The sequence below is a fragment of the Carcharodon carcharias genome, chromosome 13 (genome assembly GCF_017639515.1).
Source record: "Carcharodon carcharias isolate sCarCar2 chromosome 13, sCarCar2.pri, whole genome shotgun sequence".
NCBI classification, from domain to species: domain Eukaryota; kingdom Metazoa; phylum Chordata; class Chondrichthyes; order Lamniformes; family Lamnidae; genus Carcharodon; species Carcharodon carcharias.
The window spans coordinates 103,567,763-103,582,257 of NC_054479.1; the positions used below are offsets into that span (position 1 = coordinate 103,567,763).

General features: G+C 39.5%; 1 protein-coding gene across 8 annotated transcripts in view; it reads left to right on the forward strand.

The window, feature by feature from the left end:
* The window catches only part of apaf1 (apoptotic peptidase activating factor 1), a 216,482-nt gene extending 203,568 nt beyond the window's left edge, over nt 1-12,914 (forward strand). For 4 of the 8 annotated variants that reach the window (XM_041202764.1, XM_041202766.1, XM_041202768.1 and 1 more), the window contains one exon: nt 12,061-12,914. In XM_041202764.1, the coding sequence (XP_041058698.1) occupies nt 12,061-12,207 (147 nt within the window). In that variant the 3' untranslated portion in view covers nt 12,208-12,914. Of the gene's footprint in view, nt 1-7,441; nt 7,617-12,060 lie in introns of all 8 variants that reach the window. The other 4 variants (XM_041202763.1, XM_041202765.1, XM_041202767.1 and 1 more) reach the window with 2 other exon arrangements.
* Nucleotides 12,915-14,495: the final 1,581 nt, after the last annotated feature.

Genomic DNA, 14,495 nt, shown 5'->3' on the forward strand with positions numbered 1-14,495 from the left:
AAATAAGTGAATAATATCATTAAGTAATTATTTAAAACACATTAAGGATGGCAGGACAAGTGATGTGTCAAAACTGCAGCATGTGGGAGCTCCGGGATAACACTGTGATCCAGAACAAGCATTTCTGCAGTGAGTGTTTGCAGCTCGTGGAACTTCGGCTCTGAGTCATTGAGCTAGAGGCTGAGCTGCCTAGGCTGTGACACATCAGGGAGGGTGAAAGTTACCTGGATGCTTTATACCAGGAGGCAGTCACACCACTTCTGATTTGGTCAGTGACCAGGGACAGGAGAGCATGACTGAATGAGGCAGGTAAGGGAACCCACAGGACAGGAATGCAGGAGCATGAGCCTCTGCAATTGTCCAATAGGTTTGCGGTTCTTTCAGCTTGTTTGAAGGAGAGCAGGGGCTGCAGGTGGATGAGCAAACTGACCATGGCACCATGATACAGGAAGCCACCCAAGTGGAGAGAGACAAAAGGAATTTAGTGGGAGTAGGGGATAGTATAGTGAGGATGATTGACACTGTTCTCTGCAGCAAAGAGCAAGAATCCAGATGGCTGTGTTGCCTGCCTGGTGCCAGGGTTTGGGACATGTGCTCAGGGCTGGAGAGGAACTTGCAGTACGAGAGGGAAGATCCAGTTGTCATGGTCCATGTAGATACCAACAACATAGGTAGAACTAGGAAAGAGGTTCTGCCTAGAGAGTATGAGGAGCTAGTCACTAAATTGAAAAGCAAAACCTCAAAGGTTATGACCTCTGGATTATTACCTGACCCGCATGCAAATTGGCATAGGGTACTTAAAATTAGAGAGATGAATACGTGGCTCAAAAACTGGTATGGGAGAAGTGGGTTCCGCTTTGTTGGGCATTGGCACCAGTACTAGGGAAAGTGGGGGCTGTACCGTTGGGATGCTCTATACCTGAACCGTGCTTGTACTAATGTCCAAGTGAGCCACATAACCAGGGAAGTAGAGAGGGTTTTAAACTAAATAGTGGGGGTAAGGGCTCAAATGTGGAAAGGTGTGATATATCAAAGAGTAGAAACAAGGTAAGGGAGGAAAATAGTAACATGGAAAATGAGGGTCAAGGAATGTATAGAGAGAAAAAAGCCTAAGAATGCACAAAGAATCAAGTCTGGATGTTACACAGGTAACAAAAAAACTAAACTAAAGGCGCTGTATCTGAATGTGTGTAGCGTTCATAACAAAGTAAGCAAATTGATAGCACACATTGAAGTAAATAAGTATGATCTTATAGCCATTATGGAGACATGGTTGCAGGATGACAAGGATTAGGTCCTGAATATTGAGGGGCATATGACATTCAAGAAGAATAGAAAGCTAGGTTAAGGTGGAGGGGTAGCAATGTTAATCAAGGATGGCATTTGTGCAATAGTTAGAGATGACCTTGGTTCAGGATGTAGAGTCGGTTTGGGTGTATATGAGGAATAGTAGGTGAAATAAGTCACTAGTGGAAGAGGTCTTCGGGCCCTCTAACTGTTATCACAATGTAGGACAAAACATATAAAAAGAAATATTGTGTGCTTGTGATAAAGGGACAGCAGTAATCATGGGTGACTTTAATCTGCATGTAGGCTGGAAGAATCAGTTTAGCATTAGTGGGCTGGATGAGGAGTTCAGAGATTGCTTTCAAGATAGTTTCTTAGAGCAGCAAGTTCTAGAACCAACCAGAGAGCAGGTTATGTTAGACTTGGTATTTTGTAATGTGACAGGATTAATTAATGACCTCAGAGTGAATGTACCCCTATGTAGCAGTGTCCACAATATGATTGAATTTTACATCCAGTTTGAAAAGGAGAAGAGCGGGCCTATGACTAGTAGTTTAAACTGAAATAAGGGCAATTGTGTGGGGATGAGAGCTGAGCTAGCTGAAATGAACTGGGATACTAGGCTAGGGGATAGATCAATATAAAATCAGTGGCAGACATTTCAGAATACTCTGAATAAGTATTTTCCTACCATAAAGAATGGGAGACATGATTGAGGGAGGGGCAGGAATGGCAGCTCAATATTCCAGCATATAGAATCTTCAGGCAAGACAGGGGAGGGGGTAAAAGAGGAGGAGACATTGCATTATCAGTTAAGGAGTCAGTTACTGCAGTAAGGAGAGATGATATCTTGGAGGGGGCATCGAATGAAACTTTGTGGGTAGAGCTTAGAAATAAAAAACGGGCAGCCACATTGTTAGGTGTTTATTATAGAGCCCCCAGATAATCAGCAGGAAATTGAGGAGCAAATATGTGCACAATTTGCAGATGAGATTTTAACTTTCCCAACATTAATTGGGATAGACATAGTGTTAAGGGTTTGGATGGAGTGGATTTCTTGAAATGTGTACAGGAGAACTTTAAAGGTCAATATGTAGAGGTTCCAACAAGGGACGGTGCAGTGCTGGACATAATTCTAGGGAATGAAGCTGGACAGGTGGCTGAGGTGGTGGTGGGGGCGCATTTTAGTGATAACGACCACAACATAGTACAATTTAAGCTTGTTATGGACAAAGTAATAGACGAGTTGCAAAAAAATGTTTTGGATTGGGGGAGAGCGGATTTTAGTAAAATAAGGCAGGATCTGGCCAAGGTAGACTGGGAACAGCTACTTGTGGGGAAATCTACAGAGGAGCAGTGGGGGGCATACAAAAAGGAAATGGGGTGGGTAAGAGCTCAGTATGTTGCCTCTAGAGTGATAGGAAGGAGTAACAAGCCCAGAGAACCATGGATGACCAGAGATATTCAGGATACAATGAGAAGGAAAAGAGAGGCTTTTAGCAGGTACAAAGGAAGCAAATCAGAGGATGCATTAATGCAGTACAGAAAGTGCAGGGTGGAGCTTAAGAAAGCAATTAGAAGAGCAAAGAGGGGATATGAGAAAGCCCTGGCTGGTAAAAGTAGGGAAAATCCTAAGACATTCTATAAATATATCAATGGGAAGAGGATAACCAGGGAAAGAGTAGGCCCCATTAGGGACCATGAGGGCAATCTATGGGTGGAGCCAGAGGGCATCGATAGAGTGTTGATCGAATATTTCACATCCATCTTCACCCAAGAGAATGAGGATAAAGGTATGGAACCTGGGGAGAGAGACTGCGAGGTCCTTGAGCAAATTGGAAGCCAGTGTCCAGTGTTGTACCACAGGGATCTGTGCTGGGCCCCCTATTATTTGTCATTTATATAAAGGACATAGATGACTATGTGGGGGTGTAGGGTTAGTAAGTTTGTGGATGACACAAGGATTGGCCAGGTGGTTAACAGTGAGGTTCAGTGTTTTGGGCTACAGGAAGATGTAGGGATGGTCAAATGGGCAGATAAGTGGCAGATGGAATTTAACCCTGAAAAGTGTGAGGTGATACACTTTGAAAGGAGTAATTTGACAAGGAAGTGTTCAGTGAACGGCATGATACTAAGAAGTTCTGAGGAACAAAGGGACCTTGGCATGTGTGTCCATAGATCTCTGAAGGCGGAGGGGCATGTTAGTGGGGTGGTGAAAAAGGCATATGGGACACTTGCCTGTATCAATCGAGGCATAGATTACAAAAGTAGGGAGGTCATGTTGGAGTTATATAGAACCTTGGTGAGGCCGCAGCTCGAGTACTGTGTGCAGTGCTGGTCTCCACATTATAGGAAGGATGTGATTGCACTGGAGGCGTGCAGAGGCGATTCACCAGGATGTTGCCTGGGAGGAAACATTTAAGTTATGAAGAGAGGTTGCATAGACTTGGGTTGTCTTTGTTGGAGCAAAGAAGACTGAGGGGCGACCTGATCAAGGTGAATAAGATTATGAGGGACATGGACAGGGTGGATAGGGAGCAGCTGTTCCCCTTAGTTGAAGGATCAGTCACGATGGGACGTAAGTTCAAGGTGAAGGGCAGGAGGTTTAGGGGGGATGTGAGGAAAAACTTTTTTACCCAGAGGGTGATGGCAGTCTGGAATGCGCTGCCTGGGAGGGTGGTGGAGGCAGGTTGCCTCACATCCTTTAAAAAGCACTTGGATGAGCACTTGGCACGTCATAACATTCATAGCTATGGGCCAAGTGCTGGTAAATGAGATTAGGTAGGTAGATCAGGTGTTTCTCACGTGTCGGTGCCGATGATGGGCCGAAGGGCCTCTTCTGCACTTTATGATTCTGTGAAAAATGGGGAAGAATATTAAGGAGCTTATTTCTATTAAAAGAAATGTACACTTAAACACTGTCTCTAAAAAAAACTTTTGAAAAATTTCTTGAACATGAAATAAGTGTTCACATATTATTGGACATTAATAATGCTCCCATATTAGGTCAAATACTGAGAAAAGAGACAGCTAAACCCAGGAATTGCAGTTCAGATAACCCATCATTGTTACTGAGGAAACTTAATATACAACTTTTATGGGATGTTTTAAATGTTCAACTGAAGATTGAGAGGCAAAAAAAATAGAATAGATCAAGAGCAGCACATTTTTCCCCAAATCACAAGAAGATGGATGGAATCACCAACTCCAGTCCAAAAACATCAGTAAAAACCCTGACATCCCAGATACTGTATTTTGCAAACAATTTGGCATATTCGGTAACCATGATTGTGAGGAATAGTAACCCATTTTATATCATGGGCAATGCATTTAATTTTGTGTTAAGTTAAAGTTACCCCATTAAATCATTTGCCCAATGCCTCACTACCTGTTGAATCCTACAAAGGTTCAGCTTGCATAATAAAAAAGACTAGCATAGTAAATTGAGATTGATCATGTGTTATGACATGGCAGATGTGTGCCAGGCAGATCAAATCCATGAGGGAAACTTGATCACGTGGTCACAACTGTTATGCAATTTGTATTTTATTTTGAGATGCGTGCCCTGAATTCAGAAGTAATAAGACTACCATGACTTCAGAGGTTTTAGAAAACTAAATTAAACATTTATTAACAAAAGAAAAGATTTCAAGTGCACAAGTCTACAAATTACTACGGTAATATAAATACTAAAAACCCTAATTAATCTGGCTCCCAGCTAAACCTCCATTAAGGCAACAGTAAATACAAATAGATTTAAACAGACCCAGGCAAAGCAACATGATACCCTGGACAGTGATATTCTAAGTGAGTTTTCATAGCTTCAGGACCCTGTAGACAGCAACTTGATGCAGAGAGGCTGGAGGCTTTTCACACTTGTTAGATCTTAGAATTCTTTCTCCCCTGACACACAGCCTCATCTCCTTTACATGTTTCTCCCTTTTAATGCAAATTCCATTGTTCCCATATGATTTTGCAACTTTACTTTTCTCAGAATATAAATATTTCGTAGTACTAATTTTATCTGTAACCTTTGTGAAAAATAAACATACTGTTTGGCTTAGCATCTTCTGGCTATGTGTTACACCTTACCATCCCTTTGAAATTCAAACTAACCTAATTTATCTAAAACTGAAAATGTTTCTTACACCTCACATTCTAAAATTTCAACCATGTTTACGTATTTAGCATTTCAAACCTAGCTTCTTGTTGATGATTCAAAGCCTCCAGACCAGCTGTCTCCAATTCAATTAAATCCCCCACACATACACACAGAGAAACTAATCCAAACTCCACTATTAACCCACTTCTACAATAAATCACAATAATATAATGAAAATTATTACATTTTCAAGCCACATGGGTCCATTAAAATGGCACTATTTCTTTTGGATAGGGTACTGCACTAATTGCTGTGTTGCATATTAATAAACCTTGAAATCCGGTGAGCACAGTCTGAATGATCCCTGAGCAACTGGTCAATAATCTCCATTCATTTACACAGTTTTGTTTCTAATATTCTTTTGATAACTTGATTATTTTTGCTGACACTGTCTTTTACCATGGAAGGGAAACCATATTGGACAGCAAAGGAAGTACTTGGTCACCTTTCACTTAGAAGAATATGATAGTACATTTAATGCATTTCAGCAGTGGTTGAATTTATATATCGTTTTTTTACAGGTGGTGACAGCAATTTTTTAATTACCTTAATTTAACATGAATTATGAGTAGGATTTAACAATCCCCTCTGGCTTTTCCAGATGTTGGAATAATGCTAGAAGACGGTTCATTGGAAGAATGAAATATCTCCCAGTATTTCTCCTTTTAGGTGGTCAGAATAAGTTAACATGCATTGGTATGAGCAAACCTAATGATGAATAACTTGCCAGAGGGTCTGCCATTAGGAAACAAATCTTTAAGATCCACAGCATGTTGGTTCCACGCTGCAGGCTGCGTTATTTTTTTAGGAGCCTTGCTCAGCTGAATGTGAAATTCCTTTCCACCTGTGTGTTAGCATCAATGCATCAATTTGCAGCTCAGTAGCTGACAGCCACCATTATATAAAATTGCACAGCAGAAATAACCCCAGGTGTGAATTCCTAGAAATAATGGCTATTTTTCTTAGTTTGCATGGATTCAGTTTGGCATTTATTTGATGAACTACTTATGCTGTTCTGACATATAGAGCAGTTTCCTTCTAAGAGAATGATTTTATCATCTTTGGGTAAACGATCTTTAGATTGAAAGAGCCTGTCATTATAGAATGTCAATGTTGACGCAGTTCAGTAAGGTCTGACTAACCTATGGCATAAGTTATGCTGCATTCATTTTGTGCAGCAAAGTGATCATATATTTTGAAAATGCTTCATGGGAAAGAATTGTATTAGAGCTGTCATACTTAATTTTGACAAAGTGTTGTTAGGCATGTATAATAAAGCTCCTTTGTTGGAAGCAGCAGTAAATGTAATCCCAAGCAGTGTCAGCCATATTTATGTTGCTGTATTTCTCCTGTACATGTTAGACCCTGCAGTTTGCTTGCAATACATTGCAATGAGAATCAGAACAGCACAAATACTTTTAACCGAATAATTTAAAATGCCAGTAACTAGACAAGGAACCAACTTAATTCTTCTACTTGGCTGAGCAGTATCTCAGTATTCATTGTTGATTAGTTCATGCAATTGTGTTGGTTATAGCTAAAGCAACGAAACGAGCATTCATGTTTCACAATATTTTGGCAATATTAATCTCAGTTCACAAAATTGTGCATTTGTCCATTTTGCTGGTACTTAGCAAGAAATTCTTTGTGAAATGCTGGATATTTGTAATTTTACATTACTGACCATTTAAAAAAATGTGAAACTAGAAAATAGGTTCCTTTTTAGTGTGAGATTTAGTGGACGTCAGTGTTATCTGTTGGAATACCTTTTGCTCCCAGACTCCACATCGAGCATCCCCTGGTCAGGTTTCACATGACCAGTTGAAGGCTAAAGTTCTCTAGTCTGCACCAATGTTATGACTTCTGTCCCACACCTGCCTCTGAGTGAGATCAACAATTTCTTGTCCTAAATTAATGAGCAATTTTTGGAGACTGACGGCAGTTAGCCAGATTTGGAACCTTGCACTGAAATTTACTTCTCATATTTCTTAGTCCAGTCTAGAATCAAAAACAAATTCCAGGATCAAAAACAAATTCCAGGAGTTGAAGGGAAATGTGCTTACTCACTCTGGCCTCCAGACTCCAGAGTTACGAAGAATGATTCAAATACCAATGGACAACACAAGACAAATGAATGGAATGAGTTGGAATCATAGTCTGATGTTAGGTTTGTATGCAGCCTTGCAACGTGATGCATACATGATGTGCGTTAAGTGTCCAAGCCTGTCATTATGTACTGCTTACATTTTGATATCTTGAAATATCAACCAGCCTTGTTGAAGCAGCAGTTGAAAGCAGATTTAGCAAGAATATAAATGACCTAGATACATACGTAACATGCAGGCACGCATCAATCTCCTGTGGCATTGCATACAGAAAATTGGAGAATAAGGTTATTTCCTTACCCTTCTCGAATGTCTTGGTATATTACCTTTCCTCCCAGTCCCTGGAGATGAGTACATAATCCAGGCCGGCAGTTAAGTGCAAAGCCGAGGGAGACTGCTCCATTGGAGGTAGCATCTTTTAGATAAGATGTTGAATTGATCTCGGGTAAGCACAGAAGAACCCATGGCATTGTTCTCCTGGCGTCCGAGCCAACATTTACCCTTCAACCGATACCATGAAAACAAACTATCTGATAGTTATTACAGTGCTGTTTGTGAGACCTTGCTTGCACCAATTGGCTAATGTGTTTCCTACGTTATAACAGTGACTACACTTCAGAAAATACTTTTAATCTATTTGAGAAATATTTTGGGGAATTTTTATGCAAGTTCTTTCTATTTTTGAGACCTGACAAGGGTTGATGTCTTAAATCTTAAATAATCATATAGGTTTGAAACATCAAAAAAGATTCTCTTGTTCTTTAAGCCTTCCATAGTTTATCCAGACACTGTTCGCATTCACCCAAATGCAATGGCATAACGATTATTCCAGTGTTTGGCAACATAGGATTCTTCCATGAATGGGAAGAAACCGTTTAGCACAAGAAGCTTGTCCTCTTGATCAATCTCAACACTAGCTCCCTGCCTATTAACTATATCACTGGATTTCCTCTTTTCCATGAAACATCTATGCTTCGTTCTTTCGTGAATTCTACTTTTTCTGAAGACAGCAGATCCAATTAATTCTTAATTTTTTTCCTCGTCGCTTAAATTTTTGAAACCTGGCATCATCATGGTCAACCTACACCACACTCTTACAAGGACAGTAATATTGTTGCTGAGATATTGCAGTCCAATCATGCAAGTGGTACTCCAGATCTGTCTGATCAGTGTCAACATCACCGCTTCTGATTTGTATTTTAGTACTTACTTAGTCAGGCAGCGCTGCACGAGACCAACATCTTACTAGTTTTTTTTTAAAAGTAGCATCATGGTTTACCAGGACCAGTTACAGCTAATAGGAAAATAAGAGTGAGTTTACTCTTTTACAAAAAGAACCTGGAATGTTCTCGTATAGATGTCAATTGCAATGAAAAAAAGAAAATCCTAAAAAAAACCATTGGAAAATCAGCTTAGTCATCCTGAGTTACCTTTTTTGTCACTTTGTATGCAAGCCCTGTATTTTATTGAAATGTGCCGACTATGACTTTAACCCTCTTGAAACATTAGACAAAATAATCATTTAGAAAACCTGGCATTTTTCCCAGAAGCAAATGGACATCCTGAACATTTGTCTATGTGGTGCATTATTCAATAATGGGCTGTTGCATCTGCAAGTTTCCATTTCAGATTTTAAAGTGATTCATCAGAAGGACGGTTAATACGTTGAACATAAATTTTAAATTTGTATGTTTTATTTTAAAATGTTCATTAATGCTATCACTATTATAACATGTTTATACCTGAAAAAGCATGTGGGGATGCTTACATAAAATGTGAAATATTAATGATAATGAACATTGGCTCATGAATGTTTTCATTTCACACATCCACTATAAGACTGAATTTATCTGACTTGTCAGAAGTACATATGATTTCATAATTTTCATTTTTTAACCTCCATCCATGGTTAACTAAAAAATTAAACTTAAAGCATGTAATTGCGAGGAGATGTATGGCAGGTCAGAAGATTGGACAGAATATAAAAATCAGTAAAGAATGACTAAAAGATTGATAAGGAAGGAAAAATTAGAGTACAAGAGAAAGTTAGTTAGAAATATAAAAACAGATATCAAGAGTTTTTGTAGATATTTAAAAAAAGAAAATTTAACTAAGTGAGCATTGGTCCTTTAGAAAGTGAGGCTGGAGAATTAATGGAACATGAGATAGCAGATGAATCGAACAGGTGTTTACATTGGTCTTCACTATAGAGGACAAAAGTAACCACAGAAATAGCTGTAAGTCAGGAAATGGAAGGGAGAGAGGAACTAAAAAAAAAATTACAGTCACCAGGGAAGTGGTATTGAGCAAATTGCTGCTGCAGGCTGACAACTCCCCAGGTCCTGGTGGGTTTAACCCTAGGGTCTTAAAAGAAGTGGCGAGTGAGATAGTTGATGCATTGGTTTTAATTTTCCAAAATTCCCTAGATTCAGGGAAGGTTCTATTAGATTAGAAAATAGTGAATGTAACTCCTTTATTCAAAAAGGGAGGGAGACAAAAAGCAAAAAACTACAGGTCAGTTAGCTTAATATCTGGAATAGGGAGGATGTTAGAAGCTATTATTAAAGATGTTATGGTAGGGCACTTAGATAAATTCAGTGTAATCCGGCAGAGTCAGCATAGTTTTGTGAAAGGGAAATCATGTTTAACCAGTTTATTGCAGTTCTTTGAGCAAGTAACATGTGCCGTGGATAAAGAGGAACCGGTGGATGTACTGTACTTAGATTTCCAGATGGCATTTGATAAAGTGCCACATCAAAGGTTATTGCAAAAAATAAAAGTTCATGGCGTAGGGGGTAACATATTGACATATTGGCGTAGATAAAAGATTGCTAGCTACCAGGAAACAGAGTGTAGGCATAAATGGGTCATTTTTTTGTTGGCAAGATGTAATGAGTGGTGTGCCACAGGGGTCAGTGCTGGGGCCTCAACCTTTTACAATTTATATAAATAACTTGGATGAAGAGACCGAAGGTATGGTTGCTAAATTTGCTGATGACACAGATAGGTAGGAAAGTAATTTATGAAGAGGACATAAGGAGGCTACAAAGGGATAGAAATAGGTTAGGTGAGTGGACAAAGATCTGGCAAATGGAGTATAATGTGGGAAAACGTGAAATTATCCATTTGGCAGGAAGAATAAAAGGGAAGCATATTATCTAAATGGTGAGACATTGCAGAGTTCTGAGATGCAGAGGGATCTAGGTTTCCTAGAGCATGAATCGCAGATGGTTAGTATGCAGGTACAGCAAGTAATTAAAAGGGGTAATAGAATGTTATCGTTTATTGTGAGGGGAATTAAATACAAAGGCAGGGAGGTCATTCAGTCATACAGGGCTTTGACAAGACCACATCTGGAGTACTCTGTGTTGGTGTCCTTATTTAAAGAATGATGTAAATGCGTTGGAAACAGTTCAGAGAAGAATTACTAGACTAATACCTGGAATAGATAGGTTGTCTTATGAGGAATGATTGGATAGGCTAGTCTTCTATCCGCTAGAGTCTAGAAGAGTAAGAGGCAACTCGATTGAAACATATAAGATCCTGAGGGGTCTTGACAGAGTGGATGTGGAATGGATGCTTCCTCTTGTGGGAGAATCTAGAACCAGGAGTCACTTTTTAAAAATAAGGGGTTGCCCATTTAAGACAGAGATGAGGAGGAATTTTTCTCTGAGGGTCGTGAGTCTTTAGAACTCTCTTCCTCATAAGGCAGTGGAAGCAGAGTCTTTAATATTTGAATGTAGATAGATTCTTGATAAACAAAGGAGTGAAAGGCTATAGGCAGTAAGTGGGAATGTGGAGAAATCTGATCAGCCATGACATTATTAAATGGCAGAGCAGGCTCGAGGGGCCAAGTGGCCTACTCTTGCTCCTAATTAATATGTTTGTATTTGTACATGTTCATATGTTTGTAGTCAAATTAAATTTGGCATGTATTTAAAAGTATGTTTTATTAAAGATAGATTCTTTTAAATATTTAGATGAACTAAACTACCTTTAATTGACACCTACAGCATCTTTCAGAGTCCAGGCTGAGATTGGCATACTATTGAGAGCCTTGCAGTCCAGTGATGGACCTGTGCTTTTGGTCCATGGCTCCGAATAAAACCAAAACCAGCCAATTCAGATTGAAACAAACCACGCTGAAGTTTGCTGTCAACTGAGCCCAGACCTTGTCAGCAAAGTGTTAGTTGGTGCCGACCATTTGCATTCCAGGACACACTGCACAAAGTAATAGAGCATGAATTCTTCCACTCCTTGTTGGTGTTTTTTCCCTCCCAATCGCCATGTGCTTTGGACTGTTGTTGCCTTGGAACTGTGAAGCATGTGGATAGATGAGACCATCCAGCACTGTGGATCTTGGTCTTTTACCTTATTGCCTCTCCCTTTATCATTGAAAAACTAAGTTCAAAATGAAACAGTAAAAGCTTTGTGTTACCAAGTACAAATAGCATTTGTTCATAAAAGTGAATGGTAAAAGCTAAAATCACTATATTTCTTTTACAGTGGTGGGATATGAATACTGGAGAATCTCTGCAGACATTCTACACTAATGGGACAAACCTGAAGTCCATACATGTTTCATCTGACTTCAAGACCTATGTAACTATTGATAACATTGGAATACTCTACATCTTGAAAATGATAAACTGAAACTCCTTACTCTGAAAAAACAGAAGAAAAAACCTTTGTGGTACCACTGGAAGAGGTTGTAACTTATTGCACTTAAAAATTCTTTCTTTAAACATTCAGACAAAGCAAGATATGGAATGAGAACCTTTTGTATTTTCTAATTTTTCATACAAAAATTGCTACTGAGCCACTGGAATTTGTCGGAGATTTCAGCTTTATGGGAAGTGTGCCGTAAGGGCACCGCATGCAAGAACAGTGTGTGATGTTTCTTTCTGTTATTCACAAGCTCTGGGTTCTGTGATTCCACTGCTGGTGTTTTATTGCTTTGAGACTCTGTGGCAGTGCACATTAAAATTTGGAGCACAATAAGCAGTTTACAGAGATTTTGAGAGTATGATCAGTTTACAAAGATTTAGAGTACCTAAGCGGCTTGCGATATGTGCTTGGTACTGTTCAAAAAAAAACCCTCTGACTTTTCTGCAGACCATGATTGCATCTTTTCACCTGTTAGAAAAGGATGTTCTGTTAAATTTCTGAAATTTTTCAATAAGTCTTCAGAAACAGTGTTCAGAGGGTTGTTATAATTCAGTCCTGAATAAAAGGTCTACGATTAATGATATCAGTATTTAATTCATAGAATATTGAGTTCATATTTGTAATTCAATTTCAATTGCCTGTTTCTACCGATTTTATTTTCATACTTCATGCAATTAAAATTTTCATGACTATTTAAGATATTTATGCTGTCTTTATTTGTAAAAATGATATAGTAAGGGTATAGTAACTTTTTTTTTGTTGAGTTTTGATATTTCTTTGGAATAACTTTGCCCACCCCTAATTGCCCTTGAACTTACTGGCTTCCTAGGCCATTACAGAGGGCAGTTAAGTGTCAGCCACATTGCTGTGGGTCTGGAGTCATATGTAGCCAGACCAGGTAAGGTTGGCAGATTTCATTCCCCAAAGGACATTAGTGAACCAGATGGGTTTTTTTCAACAATGATGATAGTTTCGTGGTCACTATTACTGACACTAGTTTTATATTTAAATTCCACCAGCTGCCATGTTGAGACTTGAACCCATGTCCTCAGAGCATTAGCATTGGCCTTTGGTTTACCAATCCAGTGATATTACCATCACACCACAGTCTCCCTCAGTTGTTCACCTAATCTGAGTGAAAGAAATGATGAAAAAAAACGAGTTCGAGCCTGGAGCACCACATGTTTGGTTCAGTAGTAAATCATTGCCTCAGGTGCAATAAAATGCATGACATGGAGGATTCCTGAAGTGGGAGAAAATTAACTTCAGATAAATGATGAGTTTTAGTAGATAATATAGTACCATCAACTGTATTCACAGCCTAAAGGAAAACCCCATTCCACAAAGGCGGCCTGGTGCTTTTTTTTATTCACAGGATGTGGGCTTTGCTGGCTGAGCCAGCATTTATTGCCCATCCCTAGTTGCCCTTGAGAAGGTGGAGGTGAACTACCTTTTTGAACTGCTGCAGCTCATGTGATGTAGGTACATCCACAGTGCTATTAGGAAGGGAGTTCCAGGATTTTGACCCAACGACAGTGAAGAAACAGAGATATATTTCCAAGTCAGGATGGTGAGCGACTTGAAGAGGAACATCCAGGTAGTGGTGTTTCAATCTATCTGCTGCCCTTGTCCTTCTAGATGGTAATGGTTGTGGCTTTGGAAGGTGCTATCTAAGGAGCCTTGGTGAATTCCTGCAGTGCATCTTGTAGATAGTACACACTGCTGCTACTGTGTGTTGGTGGTGAAGGGAGTGAATGTTTGCGCAAGGGGTGCCAATCAAACAGGCTGCTTTGCCCTGGACAGTGTCAAGCTTCTTGAATGTTGTGGGAGCTGCACTCATCCAGGCAAGTGAGGAGTATTTCATCGCACTCCTGACTTATGCCTTGTAGATGTTAGACAGGCATTGGGGAGTCAGGAGGTGAGTTACTCATGGCAAGATTCCTAACCTCTGACCTGCTCTTGTAGCCACAGTATTTATATGGCTAGTCCAGTCCAGTTTCTGGTCAATGGTAACCCCCAAGGATGTTGATAATGGGGAATTCAGTGATGGTAATGCAATTGAACATCAAGGGGCGATGATTAGATTCTTTCTTGTTGGAGATGGTCATTGCCTGGCATTTATGTGGCACAAATGATATTTGCCACTTGTCAGCCCAAGCCTGGATATTATTTTTTGGTTGTATTTTGGTAAAATTTTATGGTGCATGGATAAATGAGGAAAGCAAAAGATCCTACATTTGGTACTTTTGATTAATAGTATTCTTCAGAAAGTT